Below are 15303 nucleotides of genomic sequence, written 5' to 3'. Positions count from 1 at the left end.
AAAAAGACACAAATGAACTTATTTACAAAACAGAAACAGACTCACAGACATAAAAAACAAACTTACGGTTATCAGGGGGGAAAGGGGATGGGAAGGGATAAACTGGGAGTTTGAGATTTGCAGATATGACTATATATAAAATAGAGAAACAACAAATTTCTTCTGTATAGCACAGGGAACTATATTCAATGTCTTGCAGTAATCTAAAATGAAAAAGAATATGAAAACAAATACATATGTATCTGTTGGACTGAAACATTATGCTATATACCAGAAACTGATACATTGTAACTGACTATACTTCCATTAAAAAAAAAACAAGCTGCTGAACTGTATTAGAGTATGTATAATTATCTCAATTGTGTAAAAACTAGTTTTACATCACAGAAATTTTCTGTATTCATTCAAATATGTAAATGACTAACACAGGTGATGCAGGTGAAGAAGGAAGGAACTTAAGGTTTAATACAACATTTTGATTCTTTCTTACAAGCACATATTAACATAATAATCCTTTTTAAAAGATAATTTAAGACTTAGAGGAGAGCTGCAAAAGTAGTATAGTTTTCAATGCCCTTCACCCAGCCTTCCCTTATAGTAACATCTTACATAACAGAACAGAGGTTCTCAACCAGTGGTGATTTTGATCCCCAGGGGACATCTGCCAATGTCTTGACACTTTTGGTCATCACGAATGGAGGAAGGGAGATGCTCCTGGCATTTAGTGGGTGGAGGCCGAGGATGTTGCTGAACATCCTACAATGCACAGCCCCCACAACAATTATCCACCCAAAACGTCAACAGCGCCAAACTGAGAAATTCTGCCACAGAACAATGATCGAAACTAAGAAATCCTCGTTGGTACACTACTATTAACTAAACTAAGACTTTAAAGGAATTTTCCCAGTTTTCCCACTAATATCCTTTTTATGTCCCAGAATCCACACTGTCAAATCTTCTTAGTTTCCTCCAATATGTGACATTTTCTAGGTCTTCCCTCGTCTTTCCTGATCTTGATACTTTTGAAGAGCAGAATGTATCTCATTCGGATGTTTGGGCACGTTGGCGTTTATCTGATGTCCTCTCCTGATTAGACTGAGGTTATGCATGATTGGGAAGGATACCACAGAGATGATGCGCCCTTCACCAAATGATCAGTGATGTTGCAATGCATTACTGGTTAGGGTACCTATTGCTGCATAACATATTACCCCATGATTCAGTGTTTTTTTTTTTTAACACTTACCATCTCATAGTTTCCATGGGTCAGGAATCCAGGCACAGTTTAGCTGGTGCCAGCAGCAGCAGCTGTGGTCTCATCTGAAGGCTTGACTGGACAGGGATCTCCTTATAAGCTCCCTCACATGGTTGCTGGCAGGACTCAAATTGCTAATACTGGACTGAGGACTACAGTTCCTTGCTGGCTATTGGCTTAGGGTCTCGCCAGAAGGCAGCTCACAACATGGCATCCAGCTTTCATTAATGAGTAAGAGACCAAGACAGAAGCCACAGTCTCTCTGCAACCTAATTTCAGCAGTGATATATCATCACTTCTGCCATATTCTATCTGTTGTGATAGTTTTGATCACTTGCTTAAGGTAGTATCTGAACTCATATTTTCCCCTTTGTGATGAATATATACCTTCAGGGAAGATACTTTTGAGATTGTGCAAATATCCTACTTCTGCTTAAATTTTACCCCACAATTTTTAGAATCTGTTAGTGCATTCTGCCTACAGCAGTTATTACTATGGTGATGCAATGGTGGGTGATTTCTTATTTCCCTCTTTCCTTCTACAATTATGTGGAATTCTTTTGTAATGAAGAGTTGTCCCTTCTCCCCCAACCATTTACATAGTCAGTTATTTATTTTTATGATCATGGGCTCAAGGATATTTATTTTGGGGGTTACAGTCTAATACTACTGTTATTTTGTTGCTTCCATCCTTTGTATTTGAGTACTTCCTACTTCCTGGTACAAAAGATGCTCCAGGTTCAGCTTGTATGTTCCCTGCCCTAGCTCTGGAACCAATTATTTCTCCTAGAAGCCCTGGTTCCTTTTATTGGAGATAATTTAGAAACCAAGATCTGGGTGCTTGGTGTGCTCATTGATACTGAGGTGTCCCTGCTTCTGGTCCCTCTAAGTGGATGAAGCAAGGAAACATACATATATATGCACACATCTGTATTTCTGCACATGTCTGTCTACATATTAAACAAAACCCGTGACACATTAGCTAACACTCAATTATGAGATCTAAAACAAAAACAAAGACAAAAAACCCGTAAGTTCATACTGATGCCTCCAACTCTAATCAAGCTCCACAGGGTTCATTCTAACCACCTCCTTCTACCGCACCCTCTCCTGGTTTTATTTGTAACTTCTTTCTCCACCAGTGAGACACCTGGCTCTAATTATCTACAATGTATTTATCCAATCCTGTGTGTGTATACATGTACAAAACTAGTTTCAGAATTGCTAAATCACACCACTGTGAGGAACATATTTACCAACTGCAGTACAGTGTTTCTGTGTAATTCTTTTTATCTTTTGCCTTATAGTATCGGGGGAAAATACTCTTTCCTCTAAGTTATTTAGGTCAGTTCCTTTCTTCCCCACCCCCTTCAGTGTGGTCATGTGATTCCCTTGTAATACAGGCAGACTCATTTGACAGCCTGCATTCCATCTTTCTCCCTACATCCTGGATGACAATTGCTGAGTCCTGCAGCCACCACATAGTTCTAAAAAGGGCAGTTCCATCACCACAAAAATCCTTCCACACCCTTTTATGTTTAAAAAAAAAAAAAAGCAAAACAAATAAAAATCAGAAAAATACTACCTAAAAAGAATGAGACAGGTAATCTATACAGAAAGATAAAAAGTAAACCATAAAAAAGCAAACTGCTGAATGGTATATGACTATTACAGAGTGTATAATTATTCCAACTGTATGACTGTATGAAAACCATAGGTTGTATTTTGGAAAATTTCTGGAGTCACTCAAATCTGTTGACTGCTGCTGTTGGAAAGGGTGGTATGAAAATAAGAAAATTAATTTTTAGTAGAAATTTGGATTTTGTAACAACCAGATATTAACACAGTCATCTTTTAAAAACAAATGGAAGTTTACATAAATACATTGAAAAACACCTGACCTCGAAGAGAGAATGGGGCCAGGGGTGGGATTTTACTGTTGGCCTGTACTTATCTATGCTGATTTGAAAACAAGGACTCACCTTGTCAAGGTTGTTGTGTAATTAAAAAAAAAAAATTGTTGGGTTCGTTTTTTAAGCAGACAGGTGAGGAGACTGAGCTCTAAGCTTTAAGAGTAGGAAGAGCCGGGTACCAGGAAAGACATTTGTGACATGTCAGGAGGAAGCACAGTCCTAGGGACCCGAGAGAAGCCAAGGGGGCGGGTTGAGAGGAGGCTAATGGAGACCAAGGAGAGACCATCCTTAATGGACCACAAGTCAGCATCCCAGGTAGCCCACAGGTCTGAATCCCAAGACACTTGGTGGCAAAAGGAAGACAGAAGGCTGGGTGGAGCTTGGGGGCCAGAGGAGGGGCAGTGGGCTAGACTTGAATGTGGTGGTTAAGTACTGAGGAGGATCAGCCAGGTCAACGTTAGAGAGGGGAGAAGGGATGGAGCAAGGTGCTGAGTGAAATTCTCAAGACAGCTCCAGGATGTGGCTCTGGGAAAGGACAGGGCCAAGTTCAACCCCAGGATCTGTGGCCAGGAGAACAGAGATGGGGTGTTTGGTGTCCTGTCTACTCACACCTGAGGAAAGATGGCTGGAGACAGCTAATAATGCCAGGCATTCCTGCTGCTTTAACAGTATAATCTTATCCAGATGTGGGTGCCATCATGGTCCCACTGCTAATGATCAAAATTCAAACCCAGTTGTCTGATTTTTGAGGCTGGGTTCTTATAGCCTATGCCACACTGTTTCACACTGTCCACTAGGATTTCATAAGTGCCAGGAACTGTGGCTGCTTCACCATGCTTTCTCTCATCTTCACAACACACCAATGAAGTAAACATGATCAATTCCAGTTTGGATAAGGAAATGAAGGTTAAGTAACTTATGCAAGGTCACAGTTCATGGCAGAGCTGGGATTCTACCCACAATGTGTTTGAATCCAAACCTGTATTCCTACCTACATCTACTGTCCTTACCCAGAGGCCTCTTGATTTACCAGGGTGACAATAATCCCAGGATCTCTTGACCTTCAGAGACACATGGCAAACCCCAGAGCTCTGGTCTTCCACTCAGGCTCCCAGTCTACTGGCTGACTCTTCCCTCATTGATCCAGTCAGTCTTGAACTCATTATCTGCAGCTGGGCACTGAGAATATGGTGACAGCCAGACACCAACCCTCCCCTCAAGAGATAGCCCTCATTCAAAGATGACAGCAATGAAGCAGGCTCCAACTTTTTATTAACATGAGTTTTTTAAAACAAGCATCCATACTAGCATGGGGGAGTGGGGATGGGAGAAGAGAGGAGGCCACAGGGGAGCAGGAAGAAGGAATTCTGCTCTACTGGTAATAAAGCTCCAGGTTCATCCCATCATGGATTTCATCTGAGGTGAAGGTGTTAAGGAATCCTCACTGTGGGCTCTATCCCCACCCTCTCATCTCTCACCGATGGGTCAGGGCGGCTACATTTTGAACTGGGACATTTCAATTTGGAAAAAATCCAAACTTTAATTAAAAAGAAAAAAGTTCGTGCTCTTTTTCTACAACAGACACGCAAGTCTCACTCCACCCTGACCTCCTGTCCACACACAGTTGGAGCTCAGTAATAAAGATTTTGACTGTAATGTGTCCAAGTCTTATAAGCCAAATCAAAATATTTCACCAACCACCCTCCTCCCTCAACAAAACTACATAGCTCCCATTTTCTAAATACCTACCATATGCCACATACTAAGTTAAACACATGTGCATAACGTCATATAGACTACACTATTCAACAAAGAGAACCAAGTCTGGGTGCGCAGACCCTTCCTCAAGAAGTCACACAAAGGATACAGTCCCCCAGAGACACGTGGTCCTTAAAAATCGTGTACCTATGGGATAAAAACTTTTCAGAAGTTCTGCCTAAGCAAAAGGCTGGCTGCTGCGCTTCCCCAAACCAAAAGCTTCTGGCCTGCTCCTGTCCAGAAGCCAGCTCCACCACTGTACTCACCACTTCTTCAATACGATCTTGTTCCAGCGGGTGCCAGTTTGGGCTGCAATCAGCTTCTTAAGGTCCCCGATGGTGTCATCAGTGCTGGGCGCAGAGGGGTTAAGGAAAACGGAAGGGGAGAGGGTGGGTGGAGCACGGACGAAGGCATTCTAGGGCTGAATGCACTCTGCCAGGACCCCATCTCCCCCCACCCTCCGGTTTAACAAAAATCACCCTGCAACAAGGGCTGAGTTGCCTGCTTCATGGCAAGCACACCCAGGAAACCATTGCCTCTCGACCGCCAGTGGATACTTGCACTTAACGCGGACCTTCTTCCCCAGACGGTCGTTGCAAACAACCTCGATCATCCTGTCTGGAGCGACAAAGGGTGGGTGTCGGCAGGTAGCAGAATCAGGAATTCAAGGGTCCGCTAGGCCCCAACACCTCCGGTTATTGAGTCTTACGTTCACGCCTTCCGCAGTCCCCCATATCTGAATACTCCTGGTCCCCAAGTACCATGTCCCAGGACCTCGAACCTCAGGCGGCTGCAGACCCCAGGCAACCGCGTTTACCTCCCCCAGCCCCCGCCCCAGCCCCTCCCGGCATTAGGCAGCCTGAAGGCCCAGCTTCGCCTCTCGAAGGGCCGTGGATCCTCAATGGCCGGGTCCCATTAGCTTTCCCCAACTCCGGACCTCTCCACTTGGCCCCCTTACCTCGAATCGCTGGGAACCAGCCGATACCACAACCTCCTCGCTTGAAGGCAGAGCCGGGGCAAGAGTCAACGCTAAACACCGGAAGCGGAAGTGCGTAGTCGGAAGTTCCGGTCCCCGCTCCTCCCAGTGCAGGTTAATACCTCGCGGAGTTTGCAGTCGCAGGCTGGGCGTGGGCTTGCGGTTCCCAGGAGCCGCCTAGGAGTCTCGAACCTGGGCAGGGTGATACCTCCGGAGGGGGCGTGGAGCGGAGTGATGGTCCCGGCTCGTGCGGGGCAGGGGCGTGGAGAGTCAGAGGTCAGGGGCCGGCGCCCAGCCGTTTGAATGCCGTTGGTCGAAGGCCCTTGGCTGTGCCGAGATGCCCCGTGGTGTGGCATCTGGTGGGGATGCCAGGGGCGCCCGGGAGACATCCAAGGGGAGCGGGGATGACCTCCCGTTCCTGGGCCCGAGGAAGCCTCTAACTGCAGATTCAGGGCTACGGGGAGCCTGGCCGAGTCCTGCAGTTATCCTGTCCGACCCTCTGCCTTCATTCAGGGCTGGGCCTCGGAAGCGTTTTGCTCACCTCTTCCCACCGGCTATCGCGCCTGCCCCCGCCTCCCCGGGACATCTGGAGTGCAGACTACAGTCAATAAGCGAAGAAGCCTTCTAATCTTGGCCTGGATACCAGCACTTACCAGAACGGAGTTCACGTTGCACGCCAAATTGCAGCACTGATGACGAAGCTGGAAACTGCACAGATGCAAAATCTCCCAGGTCTGTATCTTCAAGGGAAGTCGCTCCCGTCCTGCAGAGGGCACTGTATACCAGCTCCTAACCTTACCTTACAGCCCCAAAGCAGCCGCCGGACTGGTCTGGCTCCTCAGGGCTGCTGGAACAGGGGACACCTCTCCCTAACTGTTGGAACTAACTGTTGAACTGTTCCTTCTCAGCAGACAGGAGTCTCCTAGTTTAGTGACCCTAAAAGGATTCAGTCTGAAGAGGGGCCACTACTTCTGATTCACCCCATCCACCTTCTCAAACTAGGTTGTGAGATTAGGTGGAAGACATGAGAGGCCATACTGGGGAAAGGGCAGATGCTCTGTAACCCTGTCAGCGCTGCCCTGCCTTAGGGAACCGGCCCAGGAAGTCCCACATCAAGTGCTGGACTCAGGGGCCTTCCTGCCTCAGAACTTTGCAGAATCCCTGAACCCTACAGAATCCCTCTGAGTGGGCTTGAGAGGGCAGGGGATCTGAATGGAAGGCTTAGTCAGATTGGAGACCCAGGCTTTTGATCTAGACAGATGAGTCAAAGCCCCAACCTCACCCCTTAATTTTTTTTTCACCCCTTAATATTAAGCTGTGTGGTCTCAACACTTACCTTCTCTGATTCTCATTTTCCTCATCTATGGAAAGGCGATAGCAGTCCCCACCCTAGGATGGTAGTAAGGATTGGTCGTGGACCATCCCTTGACAGTCCTCTTGCAGAAGAACAGATGAGGCAAGAGGGAAGATGGGAAGGTCAAGGGGGAGCTTGAGGGGACTGACGTGCCTGAGGAAGTTTGGAAGGAGCACCTCTGCATTCACATGGAAATACTGGGGCACACCAGGTGTTGATGGTGGTTACCACTAGATGGTGGAATTGCTGAGTCTTATGTTCCTCTTTGGTGCCTTTTGGGGGTTTTCCCAGATGGTTTACAATGAACATACTTTTGTAATTAGAGGAAAAAGTAAATGTTATTTTTTATTAAAATAAGGAGTTTGAACTTCTCCATGTTGGATTAAAAGGTAGCTCAAACACAGGGTCATGATGCTGAGTTATGGGCTGGGGGAAATGGGAAAAGGGTGAGGAGTGCCGCTGAAAGGGAAGGAAAATAAAGTCTGGGGTTATTGAGGGGTTGGGCTCTATGGGGAGTGGTGGGGATCTACTGGGGGGCTGCCAGCCCCAGATGGGCTAAACCATCCCCAGTGGGGGTTGAGAGGAATGGGAAGTCCCAGGACTAGACTGCCACTGCTGGGAGGGGGAAGGGCCTCAGGAGACAGCATCCCTCACCGTAGAGACCTCTCCACATCCTGGTAATTAACATATGCAGCTTCCTACGAAGGGACTCAGTGACCATCCATTGAGGGGTCCAGACAGCCCTATCCTGAAGGATCTGCTGCCAGAGCTGCTCCTGAGAGGAGGTAGATGCTTCCCAGGAGGGAGAGTTCTAGGTCACAACTTAAGGAGCAAGCTGGGCAGGGCTCCTCTGTGGCCTAAGTTTCTGACCGAGAGGAAGGAGCTTATCTGTGGGGGTTCCTATACCGCCGCTCCTGTATGCTTGGTGGGGTAGGAAGATGATTCTTAGGAAACCCCTGTAACTAACCTGGGGGTGGGGACACCTGAGTTCTGCTGAACTTAAAGGTTCACCAGAAGGGAAATAATCTTAGAGGTGGAGAGAGTTGCTGGGGTGGTCCCTTCCCCCAACATCTCAGCCTGTCAGCTGGCCTTGGAGATGTAGCAGTGACCAAGGCCAACCTGCCAGAATTCAGTCTGATACAGGAGGAAGACAAGTAAAGAAGAAGACAAGTGAAGAGGTCCTTGCAATACAGTGTGACAGGTGCTGTGAGGGAGAGCCCAAGGTACGGGGAGCAGAGGCAGCACCGCCCGTACATGATGGTGTGGGCTTTCCAGAGGGAATCACAACCCCAGAGCACAGTGATGGAGGCCTGCACTCTGGCATCAGAAAAATCTGGGCTTGTGGTCCTGGCAAGCGACTTGTGGTTCTTTTGGTCTTTCGTGCCACAGTCCTAAGGAGGTTGCCAAAGCATGAAGCATTTTTTCTGTACTCTTGTTTGAGGAAAAATATCAAAGGGGTTGGATTTATTAATAAACACTTGGAACTTCTTTTTTTTTAAGGTCACGCTTGTACATGGTAAAAATTCAAGCAGTACAAAAAGTTTATGTACAGCAGCATAAAGTTTCCTTACCCTCCAGATCCCAGGCCCCTCCCCAGGGACAGCTACCATTAAAAGTTTTCATTTTCTAGAGATAGTCTCTGTGTCTTCAAACGAGTAATATGTAGCCTCCCAAGAAAAGGAGAAAACTTTGCAGATGTTAATAACACATTTCAGTATAGCACAGGGAAATATATTCAAGATCTTGTAGTAGCTCACGGTGAAAAAGGATATGAAAACAAATATATGTATATTCATGTATGACTGAAAAATTGTGCTGCACACCAGAAACTGACACAACATTGTAAAATGACTATAACTCAATTTAAAAAAAAACACATTTCAGTAGAGATAGGGACTTTGTATTTTCAAGTAACATACAGCATTTTTAAGTTATGTCAAAGGGCAGAAATAAATGAGTTAGTTTTTATACAGGCATTTATATATAAAGTGAACCACATACTATATATATCCAATCTGATCAAACTATATACACTGTTTTCTACACTTTTTGTTTTTTAAAGCAAATGATATCCTTGAGATTGTTCCAAACAGTGCAGAAAGACCTACCTCATTCTTTCTGACAATCTGAGATCCTGGAGGTGGGGTTGTTGGGCCAACAGGGGCTGCAATCTGATTTGCCAAACTGTCCTCATCAATTCTGCCCCATTTGCAGAGGTTGAAAAGGTCTGTTTCCTCACATCAAGCCAGTGTAGATATTTTCTGGCTTCCTCATCTTTCTTAATCTGACAGGTAAATTGCCACAGGGTTTTTACTTTTTATTTATTAATGGATAAGTGTGAGCATCTTTTAAGCTTTTAACAGATCTTTTCAGCTTTACTCAAGTATAGTTGATATACAAAAATTGCACATATTTAAAATGTACATCTTAATGAGTGCATTTCTTTTTAAGACAGTTTTCAACATTTCCAATTTCTTCTTTATTGCCTTTATAGGATCTTGGGACTGTTATTTGGCAAAACCTATTCAACATTAAACTTCACATGTCCTTTGTCCCATCTATCCAACTCCTGGTTATTTACCCTATAGAAATAACATAAGAGATATATTATATATGTGTGTATACCTACATATGTATGTACATACATACATATATTAGAGAATGCTTAGGTCCAATATTGTTTGTGGTAATAGATCTGGAAGCAGCCTGAATACTCATCAATACAGGAATGCTTGAATAAATGTCACTGTCCTTAAGAATTGCAACTTTAAAAATGAGTGACGTGTATCAGGAGTGAGTATCAATTCAGGCTCTGTGGAGAATGTTTTGGCACTATCAATAAAAAGGAAAATTCAACACGCCTTTTAACAAGCTATTTCACTTCTACAAATTTATCCTCGTGCACAAGTATCAAAAAGCATTATTAAAAAGAATTTGAAAGCGAATATATATATGTTCCTATATGATTGTGCTGTACACCAGAAATTGACACAACTTTGTAAACTGACTATACTTCAATAAAAATGTTTTTTAAAAAAGAAATTCTTAAAAATGAAAAAAAAGCGTTATTAAGTAAAAAAGTAGGGACCTCGCTCTCCGCTGGGTCCGAGCGCTTGGTCCTGCCCTCAATCCTGCCCTTAGGGCTTGTTACCGGCCCTGCCACGCCTTCTGGGTTTGGTCCTCGCCCCTGCCCCGCCCTCTGGATCGCGTCCCCGCCTCGGTCACGCCTTATGGGCGTGATCTTCGCCTAACCACGCCCCCTAGCCTCCTTCCCGCCCTTAGCCCCACCCCGAGGCGACGAGTTACCGCCCTAGCCACGCCTCTCGGGCTTGATCCCAGTCCCCAGCTGCATCCTCGGTTCCGCATTCAGATCCCGCGCTGATCTGGCGCCAGGGCTCAACCACGTCCCAGCAAGGGGAAAGCCGAAACTCTGCTGGCCGCAGGAAGCCGAGGCCACCGCCCCGCCCTCACTCTAATTTCCCCCTGCTTCCTAGGGCTTCCCCAGGACGAGTCCCGGAGTCCCTTTAGCCGGAAGCGGAAGTTCGTGTCGGTGGGATCATGGCGACTTTTGCCGACTTGCCGGACTCGGTCCTGTTGGAGATCTTCTCTTACCTCCCGGTCCGGGACCGGATCCGCATCTCGAGGTGCGGCCCCGCCCCGCGGGGGGGGGGAGGGCCGGGCGGGGGGCGCACCCGGAGATGCAGATCTGGTCCCCGCGGGGCCAGGGTCGATCTAACGGCGGGTCCCCTCCCCCAGGGTCTGTCACCGCTGGAAGAGGCTGGTGGACGACCGATGGCTGTGGCGACATGTCGACCTGACTCTCTACACGGTACGCGGGGCCGGCCGGGCGAGGACTGGCCCTCTAACCCTGTATTTCGGACCAAACTGTCCCTGGTGCATCCCCGGCGCAGCGCTTACTTGCTCCGCTGCGACCTCCGGGCCTCAGTTTCCCCATCTCCAAAATGGCTATAACCAAGATCGTGCAGGGAAAGGGCTTACTGATGAGTTTTCATGGAGAAATCATCTCCCATCGTCAACTTACTTCCAGAATTAACCTCCTGAGTGGTGCCACCAAACCATTTCCACTTTCTCACGTTGGTATTTTTTGTTTAATTATGAACTATTTCAAATATATATATATATATATGGGGGAAAGTATAGCTCAGTGGCAAAGTGCGTGCTTGGCATGCACAAGGTCCTGGGTTCAATCCCTAGTACCGCCATTTAAAAAAATAATAATACATAAATAAATAAATAAACCTAATTGCTCCACCCCCCAATAAAACAAAAAAAAGTTAAAAATTTTTTAAAAATCAAATATATATAGAAACGTAAAGAGGATAATATATCTGAAAGCACGTACTCACCATCTAAATTTAACCTTATTTAACTTCTGGCCTTATTGGCTGCAGATCATGTGAAACACATACAAATGTTTATATGTACATATGTGCATACAACATTTATAGATATGTTTTTTTGCACTTTTCGAACCCCTCCTCAGAGGTAACCGCTATTACAAAGTGCATTTATACCCCTTCACGTTGTTACTTATTTCCTATGTGTGTGCCCATAAGGAATATACAGTACTGTTAAGGTGTTTCTGAAGTTTAGATAATACTATTCTACTATTTAGATAATTAGATGCTATTTTACTTATATATCCACCTACAATCGGCTTTATTCACACAATATTGCATTTGAGATTTATTCCAATTGACACTTGTAAATCTAATTCATTCCTTTTAACTGCTGTTAAATGAATATAGCAAAATTTGTGTATTTTTCTGCGGACAGACGTTTAGGTTATTTCCTGCTTTTTACTGTTACAAACAATGGTCTAAGGTGGTGTCTCAAACTTTACTGTGCATGTGAGTCACCTACGGGGATCCTGCTAAAATGCAGACTCTGATTTGGTGGCCTGGAGTGGGGCTTCAAGATTCTGACAACTTGAATCTAACAACTTCCCAGCTGTTACTCATGTTTCTGGTTCTCATTCCACAAGAATGTCCTTGTGTTCATTTTCTTGAGTTCAGGTGTCAGTTATTCTGAAACCTAGAAGTGCAATTTCTGAGACGTAGGGTCCTTTGTAATTTATTGTTTTCAGCTCTTCATCTGCAATTCCCAAATCAAAAAGTCAGCAAAGTGGAAAAGTTTTTTTGTAAGCTTGGCACAAATTCATTTGGTGGCAAGACCTGATGTGAGCTAGTAAAGGCTATTAATGTCCTTTTTCTTTACCCCACTTAGAATAAATAGTCATGTTATACTGAAAAATATTAATCTGATAACGGGGTGTCGCCCTCCACCCTTCTGATGGTATTATATATGATATTTGCATCGAATTAATTCTTTTTAAAATTAATTAATTTATTTATATGGGGGTACTGGGGATTGAACCCTCAGCCTTGTGTGTGCTAAGCATGTGCACTACCATTGAGTTATAACCTTCCCCCTGCACTGTATTAATTCTGAATTCTGAAACCCATCTGTCTCCAAGAGCTTTGGATAAGTAATTGTGGCCTTGTGTAGAAATTATTTTTATTGACATCACCTTTTTAAAAAATGACTATTTTTTCTGTATTAGTTTTTTCTATAATTTTATTATGAAAAATTTCAAACATACATAAAAGTTAAAATAATAGTACAGAGCACATGAAGTTGCCCACCATTAACATTTAATTACATTTGTTTTATTATCTATTGACCCCCTTTCCATCCATCGATCCAATCTTTTATTTTTCAAACACATTTCAAAATAAGTTGCAGACAAGAGTCCGCTTCATCCCTAAACACTTTAACACATGAAATAGAGATTGACTAGGACATTTGTTTGACATTTCTCTTTTTGAGGTATAATTTTTGAAAATCACCAAGTCATGAATAATTCTTGTAAAAATGTTGAAGTCATAACTATGTAGCGGGATGGATGTTAGCTAGACTTACTGTGGGGATCGTTTCACAATATATACAAATATCGAATCATTATGTTGTATACCTGAAACTAATGTAATGTTATATGTCAATTATATCTAAAGTAAAACAAAACATAAACAAACAAAAAAAGGCTGAAGTATTGCCACAGTTGAAGCTAAGAGCCTTTGACAGTTATCCCCTGGTGTCCTCAACCCTTTCCCAGAATAACTACTGTTATAAGTGGATTCCACTCTTACTATTGGAGTATTTCCTTCTATTCCACCTTCTATGTGTGGTTACAAGAGCAAGACTGGCCTTTGGAATCAGGCTGTGTTGAATCATAGCTCTTCACTCACAACAAGAGTCTGGCCAATATGTTTTTCCAAAGGTACCTACTACACAACCAGCTTTCTAGTTTGATGTTCAACACTGAACCTGGCAAATAGTAGGCACTCAATGAAAATTAACTATTATGGCTGGAATAATTATGCCCATATAAAATAGATAGTATTGTTTCTTTTTCTTTAACATCCAAGGTATCATTTTGCCACTCTTGCCTGCATATCTTGAGGAGTAACCCTCGTTAGTCTCTCCAGGCAAAGCGGGGGCCTTGGAAGATGCCCCCTATTTCTCAGCCAGTCACCCTCATCTCTGGTTCTTACAGATGCGACCTAAAGTCATGTGGCACCTCCTTCGCCGGTACATGGCGACCCGGCTCCACTCCCTGCGGATGGGCGGCTACCTGTTCTCGGGCTCCCAGGCTCCCCAGCTGTCCCCTGCCCTGATGAAGGCCCTGGGCCAGAAGTGCCCCAACCTGAGGCGCCTGTGCCTGCACGTGGCCAACCTGAGCATGGTGCCCATCACCAGCCTGCCCTGCACCCTGAGGACCCTGGAGCTGCACAGCTGCGAGATCTCCATGGCCTGGCTCCTCAAAGAGCAGGACCCGACCGTGCTGCCCCTGCTCGAGTGCCTGGTGCTGGACCGCGTCCCCGCCTTCCGCGACGAGCACCTGCAGGGCCTGACGCGCTTCCGCTCCCTGCGCTCGCTCGTGCTGGGCGGCACGTACCGTGTGACCGAGACCGGGCTGGATATGGGGCTGCAGGAGCTAAGCTACCTGCAGCGGCTCGAGGTGCTGGGCTGCACCCTCTCGGCCGACAGCACCCTGCTGGCCATCAGCCGCCACCTCCGAGATGTCCGGAAGATCCGGCTGACGGTCAGGGGCCTCTCGGCCCCCGGCTTGTCAGTCCTGGAGGGCATGCCGGCCCTGGAGAGTCTGTGCCTGCTCGGGCCACTCATCACCCCAGAAATGCCTTCCCCAGCTGAAATCCTCTCCTCCTGCCTCACCATGCCCAAGCTCAGGGTCCTGGAGCTGCAGGGGCTGGGCTGGGAGGGGCAGGAGGCTGAGAGAATCCTGTGTAAGGGGCTGCCTCATTGTATGGTCATTGTCAGGGCCTGCCCCAAAGAGTCCATGGACTGGTGGATGTGACCGACCCACCAGTCCCTGGGACCCTGCTCAGCTTTCATTCATGAGCCCCGGACCTCTGAGCAGCCCCTTGCTGAGGGCAGGTAATCAGGCTGGAGAGGCCTGAAAGCCACATGTAGAGAGAACCCAGGCCTTGGCGCCTTCAGATCATTGGAAACATTGTTTGCCAGCTGTGTGGCCCCTGTGACATCAGCCAGCCTCTCAGGGGCCCTGTCCTCACATCCAGAAATGAGGAAGACTATAGCTACCTCATGGTTATGTTGCAAAGCCTTACTCTACCAGCCCTGGGCCCAGAGAGGGTCCTCAGTGAAGGGCCATTCTCAGGACCAGGACGAATGCAGAAGGGTGGGTTAGGAGTTAGGGAGGCCTGAGGGGCCAAGGTCCCTTAGGAAGCCTGGAAGGGCTGTCTACGCATGTGCTGCCACGCACTGACACACCACTGACACACCGACACACCATTGACAAACTGACACCATTGACAGACCTGACAGGCACTCTGGAGACTCAGAGAGAAGGGCAGATGCAACTCATGCTTTGATGATCAAAATGTTAAAGGTTCTAAGTTGTACTTTCTGTATTTTGTATTCTATACTTTCCAAGTGTTCCCCAATATATATTATTTTGCTATTAAAGAAAAGGAATCGTGTTTTT

The 15303-nt window shown here is 45.8% G+C and overlaps 2 protein-coding genes across 4 annotated transcripts; one reads left to right on the top strand and one right to left on the bottom strand.

The window, feature by feature from the left end:
- Positions 1–4422: 4422 nt before the first annotated feature.
- Positions 4423–6047, bottom strand: UBL5 (ubiquitin like 5). The gene is made up of 5 exons (XM_032465580.1): positions 5885–6047; positions 5484–5544; positions 5193–5276; positions 5036–5073; positions 4423–4584 (listed from the first exon to the last, which is right to left on the bottom strand). The coding sequence occupies exons 2-5, from the start codon at positions 5537–5539 to the stop codon at positions 4541–4543; spliced, it is 222 nt and encodes a 73-aa protein (XP_032321471.1). The 5' UTR covers positions 5540–5544; positions 5885–6047; the 3' UTR covers positions 4423–4540.
- An 11-nt stretch (positions 6048–6058) lies between these two features.
- Positions 6059–15303, top strand: FBXL12 (F-box and leucine rich repeat protein 12). 3 transcript variants are annotated; one of them, XM_032465577.1, is made up of 4 exons: positions 6059–6634; positions 10751–10900; positions 11013–11085; positions 13834–15289. In XM_032465577.1, the coding sequence occupies exons 2-4, from the start codon at positions 10815–10817 to the stop codon at positions 14653–14655; spliced, it is 981 nt and encodes a 326-aa protein (XP_032321468.1). In that variant the 5' UTR covers positions 6059–6634; positions 10751–10814; the 3' UTR covers positions 14656–15289. The 3 variants fall into 3 exon arrangements, with proteins under 3 accessions (XP_032321468.1, XP_032321469.1, XP_032321467.1); XM_032465576.1 differs by lacking the exon at positions 6059–6634 and having other exon boundaries at positions 10571–10900; positions 13834–15303; XM_032465578.1 differs by lacking the exons at positions 6059–6634; positions 11013–11085 and having other exon boundaries at positions 10570–10900.

This window comes from Camelus ferus, chromosome 22, assembly GCF_009834535.1.
Source record: "Camelus ferus isolate YT-003-E chromosome 22, BCGSAC_Cfer_1.0, whole genome shotgun sequence".
In the NCBI taxonomy this organism is placed as follows: domain Eukaryota; kingdom Metazoa; phylum Chordata; class Mammalia; order Artiodactyla; family Camelidae; genus Camelus; species Camelus ferus.
This window is presented reverse-complemented; position numbering and strand designations above follow the sequence as displayed.